The sequence below is a fragment of the Lagopus muta genome, chromosome 8 (assembly GCF_023343835.1).
Source record: "Lagopus muta isolate bLagMut1 chromosome 8, bLagMut1 primary, whole genome shotgun sequence".
Classification (NCBI taxonomy): Eukaryota; Metazoa; Chordata; class Aves; order Galliformes; family Phasianidae; genus Lagopus; species Lagopus muta.
In genome coordinates this window covers 13,516,864-13,543,650 of record NC_064440.1, presented here as the reverse complement: position 1 = coordinate 13,543,650, position 26,787 = coordinate 13,516,864, and the positions used below count along the sequence as shown (strand labels likewise).

The 26,787-nt window shown below is 40.1% G+C and overlaps 1 protein-coding gene across 7 annotated transcripts in view; it reads right to left on the bottom strand.

Annotated features, from left to right (window-relative positions):
- Positions 1-1,789: 1,789 nt before the first annotated feature.
- SMARCAL1 (SWI/SNF related, matrix associated, actin dependent regulator of chromatin, subfamily a like 1) overlaps positions 1,790-26,787 on the bottom strand; it is a 34,379-nt gene continuing 9,381 nt past the window's right edge. For 5 of the 7 annotated variants that reach the window (XM_048952919.1, XM_048952925.1, XM_048952920.1 and 2 more), the window contains 11 exons: positions 23,979-24,137; positions 22,148-22,213; positions 14,660-14,800; positions 8,966-9,184; positions 8,095-8,165; positions 6,319-6,421; positions 5,081-5,263; positions 4,169-4,269; positions 4,022-4,069; positions 2,535-2,631; positions 1,790-2,080 (listed from right to left, as the gene is read on the bottom strand). In XM_048952919.1, coding sequence (XP_048808876.1) covers positions 1,880-2,080; positions 2,535-2,631; positions 4,022-4,069; positions 4,169-4,269; positions 5,081-5,263; positions 6,319-6,421; positions 8,095-8,165; positions 8,966-9,184; positions 14,660-14,800; positions 22,148-22,213; positions 23,979-24,137 — 1,389 coding nt within the window. In that variant the 3' untranslated portion in view covers positions 1,790-1,879. The remainder of the gene's footprint in view (positions 2,081-2,534; positions 2,632-4,021; positions 4,070-4,168; positions 4,270-5,080; positions 5,264-6,318; positions 6,422-8,094; positions 8,166-8,965; positions 9,185-14,659; positions 14,801-22,147; positions 22,214-23,978; positions 24,138-26,787) is intronic. The other 2 variants (XM_048952924.1, XM_048952926.1) reach the window with 1 other exon arrangement.

The window sequence follows — 26,787 nt, the reverse complement described above, 5'->3', positions numbered from 1 at the left end:
TCAGTCTGATCCTGTAGCACAAACCTTTTCCTCCTTTAGGCCTACCATGGAAGAGAGGGTTTTTTGCCACTGTCTGGTATCTGCACAGAGCTAAGCATGTTCCCTGCACAGCACATTAGCTCCTGCCCTCCAGGAGCTAAATGTAAGTCTTCAGTTTGCTATTTCCCTACCCTTCACCACAGATAATGGCTACAAACTGTTGTTAGCTGGCACCTCTGGAATTTTATCTTCTCATGTACACCCTGGTGAACATTTGCATAACACTAGTCCACTTCCAAGTGTCTTCCAGTACTAAGACCAAAAGTGGGAAAAACATGAATCTGGAATTATATTACACTGCACTGGAAATAACATACACCATGAAAAGACAACTATGCAGAGATGCCTGAAAAGACCAGTTACAATCAATAGAGTCATTTGCCTTTACATCAAGCTCACAGCAAAAATGGCCTCTAGAATTATTGCTGAGCCAGCAGTGCAGTGTAGTAGACTCAGATCATTCACAAGGAATAACGATTGTGTCACAAATCCCTGAAAGGAACAAAAGAGTAGGTTTGCTTAGATAGCACTGATGCTAAGATTTCAGGTCTCAGCAGCTCAGAGCACTAGCAGCAGGATGGAGACTATTACAAATTGAAAACACACAGTTTATTCAATACGTCAAACAACAGTCCTGCTTATACATTCTCACTGTAAACTGTACAGAGGTGTAAGGGAGTGAATAACAAGTCTTAATCAGCCTGAATGCCTTGTGGAAGTAGCTGCTGATGCACCTCTAGACAAAATATCATGGGTGATTCTCATCTGAAAGCTCATGTGTTTTAGAAAGCACAAGAAGCATCATCACTTCTATCCACTGTAAATATACACACACACATACACACACACATAAATCAACAAAACAACCCCACTAATATTCTCACTGCATCACGTCTTCTAAGCTTTAGGTTCAAATGCAAGATGAAATTCTAATACAGAAAAAATACTTAAAGCTTGGGAACCGTGAGTTAAAACAACTTTTTATTTAAGTTACTCAATCCAGAATCAACTTCCTACAAAAAATTGAACAGTTCCATCATGATCCCCTCTCCTCACTCTCATCTGTGGAATTAAGTCTTGAGCCTAAAAGAAAAAACACATGCACACACACTCCTTCCCGAGTAGCCAAGCTTAATCTCTGTCAGTAAGCACAGGCTTCACCCTTCACTGAGACAAGCAAGTGCTGTGGAGCAGGTCTTAAGATTTGGAGGATGAGGCCAGAGACAAACATGCTCAGGCAAATATGTGCCCAACAGGCAACACGCTTGCTAGTAGGCCGTTAACAGTGCCTGGTTTCAAGGTATTGCCAAAATTTCTGGGGCTCTCCTTCCTCTTGCTCACCTGCAGAAAATATCAAGAACTGCTGTCTGTATCCCTGTTTCTTTTCTGCTCTCTGCCAAACTGAATATGAGAGCTAGTTTGTGCATGACTCACATAAGAACAAAATTCTGCCTGTGAACCAACTCCTCATAATACACGCTAAGCTTTTTGGAGATGACTGTTGAAAGCACTCTGCAGTTGCTGATACACTAATTCTCAGAAGAGCTCTTCTATGCGGACAGACAGGAGTTATCTGTTTTATAAATAAAACAAATGTGGAAGCCGAGTTGCCAAAACAAAGCAGCATGCTACCTTCCCATGTCCACTCAGTCATCAGCAAAGGCAAGACTGCAAGACCAGCAGGCTGCCAAGTGTGCAGTGCTCATCTGTCATGCTGTCATCCTTCGAGATGAAATGCACTACAGATACAGAAAATTTAAAGTATTTTATTTCTGAAAACTCAAAAATAATACCTGATTTTTTTTTTAATTAAAAATATACGTCAGCCACTTCTGCTGTGTTACTCTTTAATAAACTCCTCGGTACGCCGCTTTTTGAGGGAACTCACTGAACACCTCTCTTCTGCATCTTGAAAAGCACTGTCAGAGTCAAACGCACAACAAGCATCAGCTGCTTCCAAAAGTGCAACATCAGTATCATCTTCGCTGTCAGAGAAGGTCCTCTGGAAAAGTTCGTAAATGGTCTTCTGCTTTGGATCCGGCTGAGAAATTAGAACAGACAGAAGATGTATATGCACTGTCATATAAAAATCATAGTGAGAAACAACCAAAGTGTAATCTCACACTTCTAGTTCCTTCCCAGCTTTACTACCCAATACAGAATTCAAGCCCAGAAGGGATTGGCTTTACTTGGGTGATTCAAGATCTATCTGAATCTGAACTCTACACAAGGTCGTAGGTCATTACTTTCTGTCAACAAAAGGTAAATATTCAAAATACTGCTATGTCTTTAATGAGAAGAAAAGAAAGGATGCAAACTCTGTGGAAAGTAAATAAAGACAATGATTCAATAGGAGTTGGACATCCTGTTCCGTGATATTGAAGGCAGAACAGGTGTAAAGTCAGCCTACCAATTACACACCAATCTAGATGTACACAAGCCAAAACCCATTCAGCCTCTCCTGGGGACCACCAACATTTTTTCAGGTCAGTTACCTTAGGATAGTAATTAGTAGATTCAGCTGTATTGGAGAAATTGGTTTCTGAAAGCCCTGCTTCTCCCAGCACTTTTATTTTCTCTTGAATCATTGGCCTAGAAGAGATAAACAGTTATTACTGGAAGGAAGAAAATAACATGCAAGATTCTGTGGCCCAATGAGAAGGATGCTTAGTCATTTAGTATGTGTAGATTAAAAAAAAAAAAAAAAAAAGAAAAAATATAGATGTAGCAGGAATGTAAAGATGGCTTTGTTAGCTTTTTCATCTGTGTTCTCTTGCTTATGATTGTTGTATGCTGCCTTGGGATATCAATTAATTGATGAAAGTGTCAGTCCAATTTAAATAAGTGACAAATAAGAAGATGTGATTTCAGGTCATTAATACTTGGAGGAGTTGCATATTCAGGAGGAAAAGTAGTTGGCTGTGGTGACACTGATGGTATGAAGTCAGAATAAGAAGATGCAGTTAAAGGGAACCTGAATAGCCTACGTGTTGAGTCTCCAAGGCAAGCAGCAGTATAATGCCTGTCAACACCCAGATAAGCATTTCTGGGGTATCTCCCATTGCACTCCAGAAGTAAGAATCCACTGCTGGGTCAAAATGTCTAGTGAAGTTCCAGCAGCATCTCCACAATGAACACCAAATATCCTTGTCTTTTTGTTCTTTTTCTTGCCTTTAAAAATGATGACAGTATCCGTCTTTGAAGAGCCACATTTCCTTCCAGCTAAGCATTAATGACTACATAGACAGCATTTCACAATACAGGCAGAATTACTGTCATTATATTTCTGTGAAACGTGGGCAATGCATCACTTTCCAGATCCCTGCATTGTAGGGTTATAATTATTTGCCATGATGATATTCTAGAAACTGGACAAGTTCATTTACCCCACTTGTTCCTTTAAATGAGGTAATAAAGAAGTAATTGTGGACTTAAAATGAACCAGCTGGTGGATAATTTATTTTGGTCATTTGCAGGTCAGTTCCTTTGCAGCAGAAAGGATTCCTCAGATTCTCCACTACCCCATGATGTCAGATTCCCTAGCCTTAAGGGCTGCAGTGACAACTCAGACTCTATTTACTCAGAGATGGATCAGCAGCATTTCTTTAATCTCTATCAAAGGGCTTACTGAAGAGCAAGACAAAAGCAACAGTGCAGTCATCCTCTACACCCCCTGTCCAAGTGCTCCCCAACCAGCCAGACTGCTCCTCAGACTTGATCCACAATACTCACAACTGACTCACATCCCATCTCCAGTACCTGGTGGGTTCACTGGAACATACTCAACACGTTACAGTACCCCTGCATCAGAACCCTCTGCACTGTATGTGAGAAACTTTGTCTTGGAAGCTGTGAAGGTTTTAGATGCATCACCCTCCCCAGATTGTTTCCTCAGCAGCCCCTTCTTTGCCAGATAACTACTTGTATTCCTCCTTTGTATCACCCACTGAGTTGTAGCCACTGTGACACTGTGCTGACTCACCATTTCACTGCAGCCCTGGCTAGCAATTGGTGCTTCTCCCCTTGCAGACTGTGGAGACCAACACTAATATTAAGCCACTTCTGTGTCACATGTGACGCACTGAAATTAGGCAGCAGGACAACCAAGGAGACACTCCCCACTTCCTACCATAAGAAGTCATCTGCTGTGCCTCTAGCCACCAAGTAGTGGACATTAACAGAGCTGGTCTGTCCAATTCGATGCGCCCGGTCTTCTGCTTGGATCAAAACCTTGCGTCAAAAACATTACAAAGAAAATCAATTGAAAGCTCCAACATCTAAGGAATAACAAACAACAGTGAACAGGGAGACCTCCTTCCTTCTGCACTGTGACTACTTGTTATCCGGATCCCATTAACTTCTGCATCCTTCACTACAGACTAAAGACAAAAAGTCACCTACTGCATCAGGTTGACTAAAAGACACCAAGCATTTTTCAAAAGATGCCCTAAATCCTCTCCTCCTACTGAATTTCAGTTATCTGGGGCTGAGGGATGTAGGACTCACTCCCATAAGACTGAGTATACAGTAGTGGAGAGAGATGCTTGAACTGCATACAGTATGGGGTGCAACTTGTGTTGTCCACAGCCTGCATTCACTCTCTATCAATTACACTGGTAATAAACTGAGATGATACTTGAAATACAGAGCCCTTGTTTCTAGGTGTTTGTTGTCAGATGAAAAGCTGTACAAATGTGGCTGAGATTAAGGGAACTGGATAAACAAACCAGGAAAACCTACATTCCCTGCACTTTCAAAGCAAAGTGTGGAGTCAGCATTGATGATGGACTCATTCAGATCTTGGCTGAGCTGAGGGAGCTGCTGAGAGTTGTCAAGAAACAGCAGCATGTTTCCCTTTCATGCTATGTTCTCCAGCCAGCAAACAGTGTAACCAGCCACAATGGTTCAAGCCCAAGGTGTTTGAACAAACAGCCACCTGAGAGATAACAGAAAAGCCCTAAAGAAAGTTTCCTGTCCTCACATCTCCTCCCCAAGAGCTCTCCAGGCAGCATCAAGCACCCATCCCCTCCAGGATTTGTACCCCTGGATTCCAGAAGAGCTCTGCAAACACCACCAAATCCGCAGCAGACAGTGTCAGGCCCATGTTTGCAGCAGTGAGTGACAGAACGGCCACAGCTTGTTTCTCTGAGAACTGGAACTTCTGGCACAAAGACTGCCGTTCAGCTGACGGTGTAGAGCCATCAATGCGGATGTAGTCGAAATGCTGAGAAAAAGCAGAGAAAGATCCTACTTAGCAGTCTTTTCTGCATTCATCTTCCACATTTTAGTGGATTCTATTTCCCTTCCGTACCAGAACCAGGGAAGTAAAAAAATCACAACTATTGTCTTTTTCAAAGGTCTCTCAAATTTTAAGGCACTGTAGCTCAACACATAACATATTTCTCCTCTGCTAACAATGCTTGGCTTGCTTCTGTGTCCATTGCTCCCCTATCAGCCCTGAGCAACAGGAAGAACATCAACCCAACTGGGAACTCAAGTACAGCAGAAAGGGAAATGGCTTAACAAAAAGGTTAATGCTGTATGTATGCATGTGCTACAACAGCTACAACCTTGCCAACCTCTTTAAGTCTTCCTCTGCTTACAAAAGGAGATGAGATGAGATCCTGGTAGCATCAGGAGAGACATCCAAGTTTTTACTTGGATGATACAGGGCTATAACTTAAGGGTTCAGCCTCCTTGCTCTGCTGGAGAATGCTGCCACAAAGGCAAAGTCACCGCTGCCATTGTATTTTAAAGCTAAGAATATTAACTTAAGTCATCATTCACACTGCCCCAGCGTGACCAAGAACTCTGTAGGAATGCCCATAGAAATCTCTATGAATAATTAGTGCCAGCATTTTTGAAGTAAGAGAAATTATTGCCCAGGTACAAGGGTTCTGTACCATAAGAGTACTATAGTACAAAGGAAGGCAGCCATAGTTGGGCTTGGATTGTTACCTTTTCCCTCTCCGAGGAAAGCTTGGAGGAAAAAGCAGAAATGGCCACACAGGTTAATTCTACTCCAGAAATTTCCTAAGTCCAGGGCAGACGATGAAGGTCAGCAAAAAACAATAAAAGCCACTCAGCTAATTCAGAGTGCATCTCATGATGTTCTGCTCAGCTCCCTTGGAGAAGGGCATGCTCAGACACACAGCAAGTACAAATGATCTCTGTCCATATCTTTCATAAAATAGATGACTAGCCTTAACTCTGGGGAGCTCTTAAATGGCTTTGAAGCTGCAATAGTGATAAAGTTGGGAAAATTCAGGCGTTACTTACTTTCTTCTCCAGCTCTTCAACTATTGCATCCAGCATTACTTTATGATGAGCAAACACCAGGAATTTATCTTTCCCACTTTCTAGTAACTCCAAGATGTATTCTCTATATTAAAGAGGAGGAAAAAAAAAAAAACAAAACAAAAAACCACATGTTCTGAATTATCTGCTGACAGAATACAGGCACTGCTCTAAGTTAGCATAAATTGTTGCTGCAAAATGCAAATAAGACAAGTCTCCTACAGATTGAAGAAAAAAATCCATTCATTTTCTTCACATCAGCTGGACAGCTGCCCACATCTATGCTTGTTTATCATTGAGAATCAATTTAACATATCCTACTTGACTTATGGCATCCTAGACCAATCAAGTGGAAAGTACTTATGCTTTTTGACAATTTGTCTTTCTGTATTTCTGACTTGTGCTCAATCACAGATGATCAAAATTCCCTATCTTCTACAGAATAATAAATAGTTGTTCTAGACAAAGAATGTCAAGTTCTTTGCTGAACACAACACAGCTTAGATCAGCAGCAACTGGCAGAAAACACCAAACAAGATTTCCATCAATGTATTAAGATGGATCAACATTTTTCAGACAGCTCACTGAATTCCATGATGTTCAGATCCCAATTACATGATAATATCATTTAAGAAAGAAATCTGGACTTGCTTAAAATCTGCTGGATTTTAAGCAAAACAAATATCAAAGTGAATCCCATTTATCCAATTACAAAATGGCTGTTTTTTCAATGACTACAGAGCAGCCATGGACAACACTGTCATCAGGGGTAAGACACAGAAGGTGCTAGTGATCATTAGATAGATGGAACTGTACATTAGCATCTTACATGAAGTAATACTTTAAATGCTACTAAATATCAGAAAAGGAAGTGGACAAGCTGCTATACCTCTTAGTATTTGCAGTCAGGTAAACAGCACAACATGGTTTATTCAGTTCAAATTTGCAACTGAATATAAAAGGAAGAAACTGTTCAGTAACACAAAAGAAGAAAACCACTCTACAAGAGTTGGGATTCTGAAGTGCAATTCTGTGCCAAACAGGCAGCAAGGTCTGAGACTGTGGAATCGCACAGTGCACTTCAGCTGGTCATTACATTCAAAGGGTTGAGGAAAAGTTTTCATGTTACCAGCACACTAATTAAAAAGTCTAAATGAACTACAGCAAGTTCTGCACAGTCCAAGAAGAAATAATAAGGATGAAAAGGCTTTACAAGGCACTGAAGGACATCTAGAAGGTCATCTGTGAGAGAAAACACTTGCTACTGAGGTCCAACACGAGCTCTGTGGAAGAGCAAAGAACTTCAGTAGGGGCTGCAACACCCTTGGAGAATGGTACAACTAAAGCTCAGTCCATTTCATAAGCTTTCTGACTCAGGGCTCCTGCTGCAGTACTACTGCGGTATTTGACTTCTCAAATTCTGTGGATACTTTTAGCTTAATTGCTCCACCTCCCCATAAACTGAAAACAGGGTCTGGAGCAGAGAATCTAATCCAAGTCCCAAACATCAAATAATTTTCAGTGGTTCAAATGACACTGTTTAGATCCATATCTGGAATGAAATCAGAAAACTTGTTAATCCTAGAAACGCCAAGAGAAGGAAACCTTTAGTGCATTGTAATTAAAATCAATTTTTTTAAGCTAGCTTGAGGCTATTCTTCATGTCCCTACATTGTTATCTCTAAGGCACCATTTTCCTGTTCTCAGCAGAAAAACACATTTTACTAGGCAAGAACGAAGCAGCGACATGCAGCTTACATGACTGAGTGGATTTTAGCTTCTGCTGTTCTGTTGTAGAAAAGGAGAAGAGCTTCCTTCTCCTGTTGTTTCTGCAGAGAGAAAGAAAAACAAATGTGAGTCCCAGTAATGCCTTCTCTCCCTTCTTGCTTACAGATCTAGGTTGGCTGCTGTAGTTTGTATATACTTTGCTAAAAAAAGTGAACCTAATAATATAAAACAAAAGGAGATTTGATGGGGAAGTCTACTCACCACTGGGCACGGCACATAGCCAAACTCATTCCTCTGACACCTCCCTACCTACCTCCTACTCAACTCCTACAAGTTGCATGACAAGCATATCACAAATGCAGTTTTAGCTGATAAAGCACTTCCCAACTAAAATGACAAAGAACAACTCCCAGGTTATTACAGAACTGTGTTAGTAACTTATTTGCTAGCCAAAGTAGAAAAAAAAAAACTCCAAAAACAGTCTTCACTTTTTTGGCTACTTCTGTGTTCTACAACTCATCTTCAGTAAGGCTGTGTTTATAGTCTGAATGGGATTACATGGCAAGACAGAAGAGTAGACAGATGCAAAAGAGGCACAAACGATAATTAGAAAGGACTAACAAGAAGAAAGAGAGAAATAGTATTTGACACAGAAAGGATAAAGTATACCACTTTAAAGGGAAAAAAAAATTTGTTTTGTGGTGTACATTACTTTCCAACTGTGCCTTCAGCAGCCTTCCACTGTGCCTCTTCACACGGGGTGCAGCTCTAACTTTCATTGGAACACAGGACAGATTTTTCACTGACTTTTAATTCAATTTAACCAAAGAAGAGTTCTAATCTGAAAAATAAAGGCACCTGAAATACCAATGGCTCATCACAAAAATCAGTTCTGACTTACACTTTCATATCCTTTGGCCATTTTCTTAGCTTCAGCTGCCAACATAGCTTTGGTCTTTGCATTAATGCCTTCAGGAGCTACCACAACCATTTTGCGTTGCTTTGCTGGAAGCTGGGATAGCACATCTGATTTAAGACGTCGGATCATGATGGACTCTTCCAGCAAAATTTTCAGTTCAGCTAAGTTGGATGATCCAGAGTAGTCCCAACCCCACGGCGTCTGGGAAAGATCAAAGCAGTTATCAGGGTCACAATTACAAGAGACTGATGCTTCTGTTCTACAGGTGATCCAGCAGTGGAGTAAGCTCTATCCAGTTTCCCTGGAGCTAAGAACTTAATGATTACTAGGAAAAGAGATGTGGGAAATATGGTAGTAAACTAATCCAAGAGAAGGTTACTCATCAACTTCCCTTTCTCCTATCTACGAGTATTCAGGAAGGTACAGGGAAATAGGATTATGGAAAAAGATAGGGATCCCTCTCACGTGCCTTGTTATTTACCCTCACCCTACTGGGTGTTTCTACTCTTGTTGCTTTGGGCAGGCCTACAAAACTCAGTGCAGTTCTGTATATATGAATTTACCTCAGCTCTAAGCAGAGAGAAAGACAAACATCTCCAGCAGCATGACCACAAGCATCCTTAACCAAATGCCTTCACAGACGCATTAAACTTGTGTGACATACCTAGTAAATACTAAGTAAAAACTGCCTGCTTTCCACCATGACCTGTCTCTTGGCTCTGCCATTATAGCTTTTGGCTCAGACTTGAGCAAATCATAAATTTTGGCCCAAAATACATCACTCAAAGTATTGTCTTTTCAAAGCATTATCACTTCAAAGCTCTTCTAAAGAAATCCTTCATTTAATCCACTTTTAAGCATTAGCCTCTGAACCTGCCCTATCCTCCAGAACCCTACACACAGACATCATCTATCTGTTCAATTCATCTCAGCTCATAATTTCTCCTACCAGTAACTTCACAATCACTCATTTTTCTCTGGGGACGCCAAGATGCCAACCATTACACTTTCCAAATGAAACACCTTTCAACAACTTGTATTCAGACAGGAGACCAATAAGGTTCTTAGAATGGTGTAAAGGATAAAGAGATTTTTCTTGTTTCTTTGCTGAAGTTTCACAAATATATATATATGAATTAAAGCTACAGTAATCTGGAAAACAAACGCTGGCAAAGAGGATCTTCCTCAGCTCCAATTCAAGTCTTGCTGACAGTGTCGCCAAATTCCACCACAAATATAAACTCTGATCCTCCAACAATTCAAAGCAACCCTTATGCATATATATATCCTGAATTCCCTGTAACAGATGTGAGGTACCTCAGCACCAACCCCTTTAATCTGCTGCTCTATTCTCACTGTATCACCTTAACTGCTAAAATAGATTTAACTTGAAAAAAAAAAAAAATCCATATTCCCTTTATTTGCCTTCCCCAAGAGAAATCTGCTGCAAAGCGGTATTTGAAATAAAATAGGAAAAAGCTCTGCAGCACTCACTGCACCCTCTATCTTCTTGTAAAACGGAGGAGACAAAAGTAACAGAATTAGACATGAGGTTAACCACATCACTTACTGTATTAACAAATGGTGCTTTGATGGAAGAGGGACAAGAACAGGTTATGAGACAGAAAGGGGAGGAATCAAACAGGTCACAGGCAATTAAGACCTCTTTCACATATTAAAGCAAGTATTCTTATTTGAGGTTGGGACATCACAGGACAATCTGTAATTCTATTGCCATACCGCAGTGATGAGAACCATTAACTAACTACAGATTCTGGCACCTGTAGCCACCATTGAAACTCATTTGACTTAATGTATTCCTATGTAATTATGGTACTTTCTGATTATCTGTAGTAGGTTCATTAAAGCTGGAAATAATTCAAACCATACATACAGAACCAGACTAAGTCCTGTAAAGATTTTTTGGCTCTTAAAACAGCCCAGTGGTATATAGCCAGAGGTAATAAACCCACTTGGATCTAAGCCAAGCCTCCAAATGCCACCATGGGTATTACTGCTCTGCTTCCCTGAAACCAGGGATGCAATGCAAGTCCCTTGGGACCCTGGAAAGCTGGCTCAAGTCCAGCTAGGTTCATTAGCTTTAGACATACTGCAGTACAGCTAACAGTGCTCAGCCCCAAGTCTCTGTGCCTTCCTTCTGCACTGCTTAAGGATTCTGACTCAGCGGAATAGATGTGCAGAGCCAAGAAGGACCTGGTGCTGCATCCAGCTTGGTCACACTGCTCAGTGCTCTGACAGGGAATGAACAGGGATCAATGCTGAGTGAGCAGCTGAACAAGACCTTCTACACAGCCTGGACGCTCTACACAGGCTGCCACATTCTATTTACACAGCACACCTTCCACTTTTGGAATCATGGACAAGTGATATATATGTTTTAAATTCACATAGTACAATTCATTTCAGAAGACTAACATCATCATGACTGGAAGAACAAGGTAGAAACAGAGCCAGTACAATATCTACTGTCATGTTAAGAAGTATATACTGGCAGAATGGAATTTTCAGATAACTGTCTTTCATTTATGGCAATTGTGTTGCTGGAACAACCTGCAAACAAAAAAGCATACTAGTTTTGTGTTGTACCTAGGTCATGATAGATAATTATTCTTGGAATTATTAAAATAAGTTTTATTGTATATTACTATGAAAAAGAGAGGGGAAAAAAAGAGGGATATTTATTTTGCCAAGATACACATCTGGCTTTGATCCATAGCATTCCAGAACAAATGCATCTGTGATTTTCTTAAAGTGTTACAGCATTTTACATGAGTCAGTAAACTTAATACACTGTTAGCAGAAGCTGCCAAACTCTCACAAATTCAGAGCATGTGCTCAGATAGAAATTATTTAATATTTGCCAACATCACCGAGTTGGAAAAATGAATTTGCAGCACGTATTACGGGAAACAGACCTGTGCTGTTTTGTAAATATACAGGTGACATTTCACTTGCTACATTTCTGAGAGTATTGATGCTGGGAGGCTGAATTACAAGATGACAAACTTTCATATCTCTTCTAATCACATCTGCCAGGTACCTGCAATTTTCTGTTAAGTAATCTATTCTCTTCAAATGGAAAGTTGTCAGGTTTTAGTTTAAAATTGAACGGTACACAGGTTTGTCAGTTTTTCCTTAATCAGATTTATTACTAACACCAAAACATTTTTACACAGCACCTTTCATTCTGACAGATCTCCAACAGCTTTGCAAAACCTCTCTGGTTCTGTGCGATTCCATTCCATCCCCCCTTATAGTGCAGCCACTCTCAGGACAAAAAGCAGCACCTATTTGAATAATGACTGCAAAAGTACCACAACAGTTGTTTGGAGAGGTTGCAACTCAACACTATCTTATGTTAGAGCTGCAAAAATAAATGTGAGGGACACACTACAATCACCAAAGCACCTTTCAGTTTACTCATAGCTGTGAGGATCTAAGGCAACTCAATATGCAGTAGTCCTATTTTTAACTTGGCTACTATCCACATCCCTTCATTTTCAGCAGCCCCACTTGTGCTCTAAATAAGCAAATTCTTCCTATGTTCACTCTGTAATTTATTGACACTGACTGTAGCAAAACATCCCAGGAGAGCACCAGTAATGTTCAACTGTCTGGTAGAGATGGGTCAAACGGAAATGAAATTGTACTACAAACCCTACAGAGGCTTTGAAGAGCAACTGATACAGACTGTGACCCACACATTGAATTTCACTGTGGGCTGAAAACTCATTTATACAGAATACATTGCTGCAACCTGAACTGTGCAGAACAATTTTATTTCTTTTATCCAATTACACATCTTACCTGAGGTCCATATGCCTTGTAATTGAAGTAACAGCAAGTCATGCAGAACTTTACCCTCAAAGGATTTATGAAACTCCAGACTTATTTAGACTCACAATCCAACTTTCCTTTTTACTGCAGAAAGCCAATAAGATTAAACTGCATCTCTTCATTTCCCTCTAGAAAGCATGCTGGACATTGTTCAGACAGGAATCTCTCAGCAAAGATAATGTAACTCAGCAGAATAGCTGCCCTCTCCCTCCCTCTGCGCTCTTCATCCATACAACTCCTACAATGGATGAAGAAATAAGAAGTTTCCATCATCTGCCAGGAAAGCAGTGCTTTGCTAACATTAATGCTGTTATCTTCTAGAACTCATGTCTGTATCTGTGATTCTGCACATTAAATGGTCTTACTTTAATCAATGATATCAGTATAATCAGTACCAAAGCCAATGAACTGCACATCTATCTTGTACATCTGGACAAACATAGAACAGCACTAAGCTAGATACAAAAGCTGAAGTGGACATTCAGATCTAAGGAAAATGGACTTGTCAGCTTCTGATGGGACTGCATCTTCCTGATGCAAACTTAGCATACATTAGCTACACCAAAAAGAAAAAAATAAAATTAAAAAAAAAAAAAAATCAGTAAGCACAGCATCAGTGCCCTACAAATACATAAAACTGTTTTTATGGCATGCACTGATGATTTTCATTCTTCTGTAAATATTTTTGAGTGTATACATGGTTATTTGGCATTCCCAACCACTCTGCTGACATTGTTATTGCCCAGTCTTAGACAAGATGAGGCACAAGAATGTCTTACTTGAGTTAAAGCAGAGAGAGCAATTTTATGCAGTATGTGTCCTTTCTCACACTGCCAAGCCACTATAACTGCTACATCCTTGTCCTGGAGAAGCTGGAGAGCAAACCAGATAAGGGTCTTGTTCCAAACAAGAACTCAGTCTATGCAACCAACACAAGAGATTCCAGAACCTTGCTGTTAACAGGCAGAAGCAAGAGCTCAGCTTATAGCAGTGTGTGTTCCAACACACACCACAGCCTGAGAGATTACAAAGCCAGCTGAGTTTCTTGTACATCAAGATCAAGTCAGAGTCCCACCATCATAGCTGCAAGAACTAACTTGCTGCAAAGCCAAATTCTTGCTGTGGTTGTACTCAGTAACTCTGCTAAAACCACTGAGTAGCAGTGAGGGATAAGTTACTTTTTCTTCAGGGTATGCTGGGGAAAACATCAATTTCATAAGTTGGCAGAGAATAGAATAAATAGACGGACTGCAATTCTTTTTTTTTTTTTTCTTATTTTTTTTTTAAACTTCATTTTACTTGGAGGCATTACATTGTTAAAATGTATGTTAAGTGTAAGATGTTAAAAAGAAGCCTTACACTGTTAAAATGGTCACTAAAGCAGACAATAAATTGTTTTTTAATCAATTAGCTCAATCCTGCAGCTACTTAAAATGACCACACTGTATCCACTTAAAACTCTTAGCAAGTTCTTGTCAGAACAATCTCTTAACCCACAAGCTAAGGCCACTTCGGCTTTTAGCTTTTTATTTCCATGCTCTTCCAGGGCAGAACTTGACAAGAAGCCTCTTGTCTCTTGCCTCACTGCCTCTTTATCTCAGGGCTACTTTCAATTTGCAGTACCTACAGCTTCTAAGGTTGAGAGCTTTCAAAATACCACTGCAGAGCAAGACCTTCTCAAAAAGTAATATCAGAAAGTGAAAGAACGGCAAGAAAGAAACACTCCAATTGAAACAAAACAAACAAAAAAACCCAATAAAATAAAATGCTGTTTGGAGAGTCCAACTTCATCATCTCCCCACCATCCCTATGAAGTACCTTCTTTGCATCACAGTAGCGGAGCCCAAAGGTGTGGAACTGTGGAAAGAAACCCGGCTGGACAGCTGCAATCTGTGTGTAGAGCTCTGCAGGCCGCGACATGGCAGGGGTTCCTGAAAGTAAGATCACTCTCCTCGCAGCCTAGAAAAGCAAAATGGGACATCCCTTATCATACAGCTGACAACACAGATGACACGTGCACTGAGGTCATCCCTGGCCCCGGTATTAAGCCTCAGGGCTGCTGTCCTATCCATCATACATAGAGAAATGTCTCACTTTCCAAAGATGCTTTCGGCCCTTACTTTCAGAAGGCTCCCAAGGACAGTGCTTAAAACTTCTAGGAGGCAGGACAAACTGTATAATTTCTTATTCATCATGCGCATGCTGGAAGAGGACATCAATTTTTATGACAGTTCTTTCTGAATTGGCATTTTCGCACAAGACGCGTTAATACCTTATGTCTGGCTCAACATTTCATCTGGCATTAGGATGTCACAGGAGCATGACACACACTCCTCTCAGGTACACCTCACCTCCAAAATAAATTCTCTTGTAATAAATCTGCCACAACAAGCCACAAACAAACTGTCTTGCTCACAAAAGCAGAAGAGATCTAGAGAAGTAGACTTTTTCCATGTTTTTAGGGCATTTTCTTTTTAACTCAACTAGGAAGGAGAGAAAGATGATGCTGCCTGAAAAAGGCTGCCCACCTAGCAGTCATTCTGTGTTTAAGCACAGCTTGCTGGATGCATGAAGTAATCAATAAGAAATCACTTAAAAAAAACAAAAAAACAAACAAAAAAACCCCTGCTTTTTATTGGATACAGGAGTGAGGGGTAGACAAACAAAAAGAACCCACACAGTAATCTGAAGTAGGTGCTCACAAAAAGTGAGGAAAAAAATAATTATACTGTAGACATAAAAGCCTCCAAAATGCATTTCTACCCTCTTATATTCAGCGTTATCCAATTCTATTATTAGATGAGAGCAATGAATTTCTACTGCTGTAAATTCACGTATAGTAGTTAAATTACAAATGCCTTCTAATTTCCTGCATAGTTTAAAGCAGGTTCATTAAAATAACAAAAAGATTCTTGAGTGACATCTGTACCAGCAGCTCATTCATATTTAAATGAAAAAGAAAATGAAATTCTTTTATCATTTCACTGAGATCTACCAGTCATCCAAATCTATTCAAGATGATTCATCAACTCACCAACCAAATATGATGGGGAAAAAAAAAGTTCACAGATCAGCTAACGGAAATTAATTTCAGGACTTTATCAGATATTTATATACAGGTTGTAACCAAGGTGGAACTTGCCTTCCCCCTCTGTTGAACAGATCAGAAGGAAATGTGACGACCAATAGGATCGTACAATTCTCACATATCTTAAAAAAAAAAAAAAAAAAGCAGGACATTTATCACACTGAGTAAGAAGAGGTATCTAACCTTTTGACATATCAGAAAGGTGTAAGTTCTCACAAGACAGAGATCCCTACACTACTCAAAAGAGCGAAGGGTGACAGCCAGGGCTGGGAAAAAAGACAACATAGAGGTTGCACGACTACATGCTTGCACAGAGAGCATATCAAGGTCAAGATGAATGGGAGGGAACAGCACAGCTGGGACATTTCCAAGCAATGCGTACACAGACCAGGAACATACTCAGTGCAACATAAAACCATCTGCATTGAAAGTTATACCACTCTCCAGGCTCTTCCTCCATGGACGGTGCTCCTCAGGAGCTACGCAAGACAAGGCTATGCTAATTCCCTGGTAGTTACAACACTTGGTCTCCTTGCTCCTTCTCTAATCTCAGAATTAGTATCAAAAGGGGGTGTTCAGTAGCTACAGGTCACGTGAATTCTAACCATGTCCCAGCTGTTTCTTCTTTGTTTGCATCTTATTTTTGAACAGAAATCTAATCACTGCAAGTACTTACCAAGGGTTGTGATACATCTACAATTAACCATTTTAAAAATCAGGAGAACTAAAAAAACAACTTAAAGAAAACAAACAACCCATATGACTTAAGCAACAGCTGTGAAGAACTTGAAGAAGTTAATTTCAGAAAATGGTGTAGAACACAGGTGGTCTGACTCATTATCCAAGAATCCCTTTCAGTATTAAGAACCGTAATAGAAGGAGCCCAAGGGAAAGGTGAAAAAAAATCCTAGGCAGACAAGGTTTCAAGTGTTGAAGACTTAAATCCTGGGTGACAGAAATGTCTTTGATTCACAGATCTTTTACTAGTGGCAACTCATTTTGAATACGTGCCAATAAGGATTTGCTCCTGCAAATCCTGCAGAGAAGTCTCTGATGATCACTGCTTACTCTCATTTCTCAAGAAACCTTCTCTAATGTCAAAAAGTGAGAGTTTACCCTCTTTTGTCCAAGATATATAAGAACAATATGGGATAACAACACAGAAAATACGATCACAGTGATGAACATGGACTCTTCAGAAAAAAAAAAAAAAAAAAAACGGAACCATTCATCAATTTCTATGCATCTCCTCATAGAACAAATAACTTCAGCCACTAGTTATCATGCAGGCATGAAGAATAATCTTGACCAGAAGTACTTCCTCCTCCCTCCTCCCTCCCTCCCTGATGGCTTGACCAGTCTGTAGACCCGAGTAACATAAAACAATTGTGGCATTGCGGCACACACAAGACACCAGCAAGAATAATTTCCGCAGCTGCGATAACACTTACAAAAATTACTTTTGAAAGTTGAATAATTTATTAAGCCTGACGGCACTTCAGAGTTTCAAACTCAGCACCCAACTGACTGGATGGGGGAGTTGTTAGGGGGTGGTGTGGAGTGTTATGCCACAAAGCTCAACACACAAAGAGCCTCATTAACATACAATGACTGCCTCTATTGTAAATGAATTTCACAGCATGAGCTCTGCCATATGCTAACAGACTTACACTTAAAAAAAAAAAAAAGTTTGGCTGATTCTGGCTATATAATTACTTGTGTCCCCAGTTTTTGCTTACTTTGTCGTTTTGAACTGCTTAGCTAAGAACGCATTATCCTGTGAAATTAGAAATCTGAGAGAGGCCATAATGTAATGGGGATAATAAATGTAGTAGAATAGAAATTTGATAAAGGGAAAATGTTGCAGCTGTTTTGGGGAGTCTATTTCTGTACTTGGGTCAGTGTGCTGCATTTTGTAAGATGATGTGGTCATTCCAAAAAATATAAAATGCTTTTCTCTACTATTAAATGACATCCAGACAGAGAACTTCTCCCACATGGTGACAAACAGCTCCCACTGAACCAAATTACCTCCCCACCTGGAGAATCAGCTTCTCTGATTTCAATACAACATTCTTCCTCACAGCAGGTGACAAGGAAAGGTTTCTTTATCCAATCCATATAGATTTGTAATGCCTAAAGATAGCAGCTATTTATTTCCTACAGAGAGATTTTTCTGTTCCCTCCTTACCTTCTACCTTCAACATTGGCCTAATTCCCTTTATTATTTTTAAGCACCACTTTATTGAAAGAAGCATGCAGAGTATCAGATTCCAGCTACCCAATGTATTTGGACATAAGTAACTAAAACAAAGAACTTTAACCTTGTACATATCAGGATGTGCATTATGTTATTAAACTGCGTAGCAGCTCAGTAAGAAAAATTTCATGAGTAATATTACCCAAATGTTGTGGAAAGGAGCCCATAGAGAAAACAACAAAAATAAGCCCATTTTATGCCACCAGAATATTTGATTAAATACTACTATGCATTTCTCAGTTTCTAACTCAGTTCTTCACTGAAAACTTACTTCATGCCTCCAGAAACACTCATCCATATTCCACTGGGACCTTTCTCAGTTTCCATTGCTTCACAATTACAGAACAAAGACAATATAGCTTTTCAGCTAGCTGAAGGATGTAGAATCCTTTTCACCCGAGTCCCCAAGAGATCCCTCTACAGATCACTGAAAAACTTCCATTTCATTGTTTCTTCTTCCTCCACTTCCCTTGGGGCTTCGTTGTTTTACGTCTATTGGTAGCACGCCTCCTCAATACTCATGTTCCTGGGCCAGTCTAACCTTGGAAGCAGAAATCTAAAATAAGAAGAGGTAACACCTTGGGAGGCAGATGCAGGACAGAGGTAAAGGGAACAAAGGGTATCAACAATACACCCAGGACAGCAACTCAGCCCCAAGCAGAAAACTAAAGAGAACAGCAAGGTGACAAATTCCTGTGACTGTCTGCTGCAGTCACCTAGGACAAACAGGCTGGGACAGTAAGGGACTGGGACAAATAAAGCCTGAAAACAGTGACTCAACCAAAGCCCAACAGTATGAGGCTATGTCACTTTGATATACATGGAAACAGGACAAAAGTGCCACTTTGAACACAGGAACTTCCAGTCCTCGAGTGCTACAAGACACACTGAAGGAGGGGACATACCTCACACGGTTACTTGCACAGACTGACCAGAATGAAAGTTAGCTAAGCTTGAAAGCAGCGTTTTTACCATGAGCCGAAGCATCAAAGTACAGTTCTGCACTATGGCTTTCAATCCATTTGCCTCCATAATTGTGCAGGGTCACATGCTGTGTACAGACTTGGCCACCTGAGTCCTTGTGGGCAGGTGAATCATTCTCCCCCACATACAAGTCTGCACACCCAAAAGTAAGCACATCCACAAGGAAGGTGAAGGGGGTAAGAAATCCAGCCTACACACTTTACTGTCACTATTTCAGCTCATTCTATCATATTGTAAAGGCAAGTTCCTCTCTCAAAGTTTTGCCCAATAAAAATAAACTGGGCACACTGTGTCTTTATCCTTATTCCTATGCATTTGTTAAGGTACTTCAGAAGGTAGTAAGCATAATTACTGCATACATCTAGCGAATATAAAAGCACACTAAGAAGTCCTTCTGGTCACACTTCCCATTGTCCTCAAGCAAAACATTACCTCTGTCAGGGTGAGCAACTAAGTATGTCATAAAAGACACTGAGTACTACACACTAAAAAACAAACAAACAAACATTGGTGCTTTGTTTTTAAAATATTTTTAAAATGTTAAGAAGTCCCCAACCAACAGATTTAGGCCGCACGTTTATTACATGGCTCTGCTTGACAATTCTATACCACACTTGCTCTCCAATACAGACAAGAGAGGATGGAAAGACAAATTGCAACTGGGTAGTTAAAAATACCTTTTTGAAAAACAATCAGGGTCAGATATTAAAACTAAAACAAGACTTTAAATGCTGTAATCATAGGTAAATATTTCAGATGCTAGAGATTCAGCTGGCTGTCTAACAAGGCAGATTCAAAATTAACAGCCAAGCTAAGTCATCTTTATTATGAATGTGCTGATGTATAATCTGGTTACTGTGCAGTTCTGTCTAAGCCTCCACAACAATTTTTGTATTTTACTTATCATTCAAACAGAGGAGTCACAGAAGCAGATTCTACCAAGATAAAAAGAATCCATTAGGCACCAACAGAATGGACAGAAACATTTCAGGCTAAGAAATATTTTAATTTACATCTGTCTGGTGTCATTATGGACTCAGTTCTTTGTAGCAAGTAAGAACCAACAGTAACATTTCTTGTGCGTTTTTTTACTCCTTTTCTGTCCCCAAAGTTCAGTTCAAGGCTAAGCCGTCATGCTTAAAGGTACTGGGAACCTCATAGGAAATATAAACACCTACAGCAATTTAAGGAAGTTGAAAGCAGCTTAATGCCAAACACAAGAGCTGCTTAAAAAGTACTCTAGGCATGACTTGGCTCCACAGGCTCTGGCTACAGCACTGACAAGGCTTTGTACTTTGACTTCAAGGTAGGGACTTACGTGCACCTATCAAGAGCTTGCCTATGGAAAGAGCTTTTTCTGGTTTCTTCCAAAAGACTCATTACTGCTCTAATCCTTTTAAATGCAAGGGAAGCAAAAGCAAGAACATTATCTTCAGCACTCAAATCTCTAGCAACAATAAACAGCAACTCTATCCATTCATCTTATGCAATAATCTAAAATACTAAATTTAGTAAAATACTAAAAAATACTCCAATTTTTACCCCATTTACTATTTACTACACAGGTGACAATGTAATTTTTACATACAGTGTTCAGGTGATGAAATCTCCTCATATCTTGGTTGGTCTTTCAAATAAAAAATTGCCACAATGTGCTATGCCAGTAGTGGGCAGTTGAGGACAAAGCTGCCAAAGGGAGTAGATTTAGAGCAAAATACAAGTTGGAAAGCAAGGAGGGCAAATGAGTGGCTATTACAGACAACACTTACTGCAAAAATTACAGTCAGGAAAATACAGTTTAAGTGAACATATAGCAGAAAATGTTCTCTAAAGGTTCTGGCCCTGTCTTACTGCATGCTTCTTACACATGATGCAAATATGAAACTCTTGACTGAAAATTCAGTTTGAAAAGCACAAGATCTCAGTGCTTTAAAGACCAGTGATGTGACAGCATAAAACTATAAATTCGCACTAAGTTCATACAGGCAATTAACCTTTATATAACAGGTACCATCTTTCACATCTTATAGCCTGCAAATAATTCTGACAAGCTGATACTTACAAAGCTACAAGTAGGAAAGGAGACCAATTTTTGAGCATCAAGAGGTAAAAGTTATTTTCTGCCACTCGTGGCTGTACACCCCTTTGGGTCTACTTCAAAATGAATAAAATCACACATCCTGCTTAGTTTCCAAATACTCAAGGACTGTCACTAAAAATCACTGAAAGTGATCTGGAAAGCCAAGAGAAGACAAGAGAGAATTTAAGAAGAATGACGAAGTTACTAAGGACAACCATCTCTGCCCTGCCATTAAAGAGCTTGCATATAAAAGTTGACTGCTGTAAAGCCATCATGGATCAAACCTTCTCTTTATATACAAATACTGACAGCTATTGAGAAAAAAAAACTGCATTTGCCTTGTTCTAATGAACAGACTTTGCAGTGTCTGGAAACTACTGCTACCTTTAATCTCTGAAAGGCTACTAGAGACAATTCAGCTCTTTGATCCCAGGAGAGGACCACAAGCAGATATAAAAACTCACATTACTCCTGACATCAGCTCAATATTTCTTCCCTTCTGTGGGTCACTTGCCTTGCTCCACCTCTGGCTCCACCTCTCTTAGACCCACTTCAGACCTGACTACCAGTGGAGAAGGATCTCTTCTGGAGTTTTATAGTGTGCCTAGGATACGAGTAAGCTTTCTATCTATTCTCTTTTGGTATAACAACTGCTTAGCCACACTCTCTGGTATATTTCATAATTATAACATCTGTACATTCATTGATTATACAGTACTGAAGTTCTTTTGTTGTATGGAAATTAGTGATTAAGTCAGAAATAAATTTTGCTCTTAAAGAAACAGTGACTTGGACTTCCACAAGCACAGAAGAATTCAGCTGCTGGCTCAGACAGTAACACTGCTTGGGGAGTCTGGCCTTAGCTGCAGGAGGTTTGGCATGCAGCATACGTACCTTAAGGAGAGCCATGGCAGCTCGGCATCTCGCAGTTTTTATGTTCTTTAGGTAATGAGATTCATCCTGAAACAAAACCAGCATGAAAATGAAGACAGCTCTGATCCACATTCCAACTGCAGGCTAAAGAACAAATTCTCAGTGCTCTCAGCTATCTAATATTACAAGCCTGCCATCCCAGAGGCTATTCCAAGTACTGGGATAGTCGCATCAAAATCTCAACTAGAAGACAGCATGGGGAGTACCAGGCTTCTACCTTCAAACCCACAGTTGTAATTGAACGGAACGGAAATCAAACCTTAAGGCCATGAATCTCAAATGACTACAGGTTAGTAAAAAAAGAAGTGGACAGAGACAGGTGGAGAAAGAGGAACATTGATTCTACCACTGATGCTCGTTTGCCTCAAATTTCCACCTTGATGCCCCTTTAAATGCAGCAAACACAGGAGGCCTATACATTGTTATTTCCCTAAACAAAGAGGTTAATGAAAACAATACCAAAAAAAAAAAAAATCTAATTAGGATCCAACTGCTCTGCTGATAGGGCTCACCAGGTGGAAAATAGCCTTCTACTTGAGATGTCACCCCCCAAACACCCTTCACTTCTTCTGCTGTAGCAAGGCAGATTTGGACACAAAAAATAATTGGCACCCTCCAAGGGTACATTCTCATCTTTCCACATGTGGATGAGCAAGCAACCATGTATGCTTAGTACACGCCCAGTACAACTGCTCAGTCTCTCGGGTACAGCCTTCTCCTTCCCAGTTAACAAATAACCCACACGAATAGCCCCAGTCAGTGAAAGCATGCTGAATGTAAAAGCAGAGAAGCTCAGCTTTCAGTAGGACTACATAAATCTGTAAAGACATACAGGGTCCAAATCTGAACATACAAAGACACAGAACATCTGCAGCTCAGGGGATTCCAATGCAGCAGCCCTAGAGCCCAACTCTCTTTACAGAAAGCAGCAGCCCAGACAAAGCAAGAACCCCTACTTCCACTCTGAATGCCTTGTACAGAAGGGGGCCAAGGGAAATAAAATTAATTTCCTCATGAGTAGTTTGGTCTCCAAAGACCTCATCTACTCCCATATTCCCACATGACACTGAAAAAAAACAAAAAAGAGAGCTATTATGTTCCAAGTGTCATAATCATGAGACAGGTGGATCTGTTTTGCTGAAAACCATGCTGAGAATGTGAAACACTTGCAAGAAGGTATGTAGACACTTCTAGTCTTTACAGTCTTTAAAGCTGGATTTGAAACATAAGGAGTTTTGAATTTTTAAGAAGTGAAATCTAGAAAAATACCTTTTACCACAGCTCCCAAAAAGGTGAAAAAATAAGTTTCAAAACCATTTACAACAGTAGTGATACACGTGATCAGTGAAAGCTTAATGCACACTGTCAGTGGTACTCAAACACAGGAAGACTTCTTGATGCTTCACCCACATACTTGGTGTTGAGAAGTTATCTGGCTTGTTGGATAAACATTAAAACCAAATATCAAGTCCAATTACCATAAAATGACATAATTCCAAAGCTACTGTATTGACATACCACATACAACACCTTAGTCTCCTGTAAGGAACATACCCAATCACAGTGAAACCTGTGAGGCACCCTAACCAGCAAAAGAGAAAACACAGCCACAAGAACCAAAAAGGTTTCAGAGAACTCTGCTGTTTCTGCTCACAAAGCTGTAATCACAGTCACAATTCTAAGACAATTTCAGTCCTAAAAATGGCCTGCCTTACATTTCTCTGCTGTACAATCCTAAAGATACCCCATTTGCAGTATATAATCAACTTCAAAACTCTAGCATACTACTTACAATAATAACTACTTGGAAAGTGCTCTTGAGTTGCTTGTCCATTTTGCTGAGGAGGTCAAAGCTGATGATGTTAATCAAACTTGCTGTTAGGCTGTCTTTGCCAGTCACTATAACATTAGTGCTTCCTGGTCTTAACGATGGAAGCCACCTGTGAAATGCCTGGAAGAGAAGAGAGTGATTAATTGCACTACTGTGCTCACATCCACTGCAGAGATCCCCAAACCCACCACAGTTTATAAAAGAGCATCCTCATGGATGCTTAGAACAAGGAACAATCCCACTCTCCATTAGGTACCAGGTGAGGGCATAGAAGGGGTGAGCAGCCTTCACAAGTCAGCACTGCTAGTAATAGGAAGATCAAAAACAGCACTCAGGATGTAAGGCCAAATCCACCTTCCACGATGGGAAGACTCAAAAATGATTTATTCTTGCTTCTTACTGAAAAAGAAATCTGATCTGCAGTAGAAATGTGTGTAACCTCCTGACAGTGTTACCTGCTGTATTTGTAGCCAGAGAATGCAATGAACGCTGTTGACAGGAAAATTCATCATTTTCCCACTCAAAAGGCTGTGAAATACAGCATTCTGAGCAGTAAACATCTCTCACTACAGCAATGTTTACTCCACAATGATGAAGTACAGCACATCCATACCAACAAAAACTTCCACTATTCCTCCTTCTTAAAAAGCCTACCAAAAATGAAAAAAAAATACCACCACCTCCTAGTCACAAAAAAGATGAAAATGACACCGCACTAGCTTCAATATGACAGCAGATGAACATGTAGGAAGTCATTCAAATCAGCCTCTTGAAATGCTCCATACACCACAGGAAGATAACCTCCTGCAAACACATCTGTTAAGTACTGAGCACCCACCATTTCCCTTGTAAATCTATTCCCAACACCACCAACCCCTCCACAACATCTAAGTCCTGCTGACATTGCCCTCTAGAGGAGAGCTGACATTGCTCTAGCAATCACAACCTGGTCTCTACAGGAATGTATTCAAAGACTGGTGATGGGAAATGGCATCTCTGACTCAAGCACCTTCACCTGTGGCAGTCCCCCAAGCCCCATTCTTCTGATTATCCAGGGAAGTGGTAGAGTCACTTTCCTTGGATCAAGAGAAAAGAGTGGGTGTTGCACTTAGGAACATGGTTTAGTGGGCGCTGTGGTTGGACTAGATAATCTTACTGGTCTTTTCCAATCTTAGTGATTCCATGAATTACATGCAGCAGGTAGATGATTCAAATGCTGACAGCACATGAGAAATTAACAATTGCCTATAGTCACCACTTACAAGCATCACAACCAAAGCAGGCCACTATGCGGGCAAGGTTGGATCAAAACCAAAAAACATGGGGCCGATGCTATGCAAAACTGACAAAGGCAGCAGTAGTAAAAAGAATCTAGAAGCTACCAGCTGAACTGCTTTCCCCTTTTGGAAAGGTCACATGCCTACTTCACAGAAAAGAGAATCTGTCTGAATATCTAAGTTTCAGCACAGAACTCCAAATGCACACCTGCAGCACTTCTCATCCCTTCTTGCTATTGCGCTTAAAATACATAAGCACTCAAAGGCATGAGCCTGGAAAACTGAAAACTAAACCCCGCACTTCTGAGATGAACACAATTTCTGGCTATTCATCTCCAGAAACAAGAATTTTATGTTAAATGTATCTGTACAGAATGAATTGAGGTTACAGACCATAACCTTCACCTTTTTGTACACCATCTGCCAAACATTTTCCTTAGATTCACATCCTTCACTTACTGAAAGCAACACAGAAAATTTCAAAGCAAATCTCCTAAGTTTTACTACAAGTTTTACTACCTCCCACAACAGCCTCCCAGGGAATCTGGAGTGTGTAGATAGAGGAAACAAAGCACCCAAGTAGAAAATTCTGATATTGCTTAAATCTCTTAGAGCAGAATAGAGGAGTTTGGCTGTAGATACCCAGGACTTCAGCAACTTGTGCCCCAGATTCCTCCTAGTAGGTCTCAAACAGGAGCCATGGATACAGAATAGGTACTGAACCACAGGTCCATAGGCCTTTGAAACAAGTCCTTTGCTTTCACATCTCAAACACAATGAGCATTGCTCCTTTGTTCAGAAATCTTTTTTCTTCTTGTCATTCAGTGTTTTGTTGCACTACTGCATAGGAAACACAAGCCAAGATGTTCTTATAACCAGGTTACAGTACAAAACAAAACAACCACATTTCCACCAATACATTTCTCACTTTTCCATCAGTGTAGCATCCCAGGGAAAGCAACGTAAGGAAACCTTGTCTACTCAGACATGGAAATTACTGACCTGAAACATCTGACTCACATTTTTCTCCCACAGTGATTACCTCACTAGCCTATGGCAAATAAAAAGCCTCAGCTTACAAGTCATGACACTGATTTCTTTCAACCAGTTACATCTCCCAGCCATTCAAACTTTCTTGGGCTTCTGATTAACAGCAATAACAGACTCAAAGGAGTCATATCATTGACAGACTGAATGACATGGTATGACAAACATTTAATGACAATGATAACAGAACCTTGTGAAAAGAGGTGAGAATTTCAGCATCTGAACTTTTATTCCAGCAAGTCCAGCTATAAAGGGATTGAATACAATCAACAATTGCTTCAATGCAACTATTGTCTTTGGCATTAATGAGCGAAACACCTCTTAAGAGCTAGCTGACTTGCAGGAACAAAGTTAAGAGGCTCAGAGGAGATATTTTCTCTAGTTCTCCTTTCCAACAGCTGGACCACAAAAAGAAAATCAGCCAATAAAAGAAAGTAGGGATATAA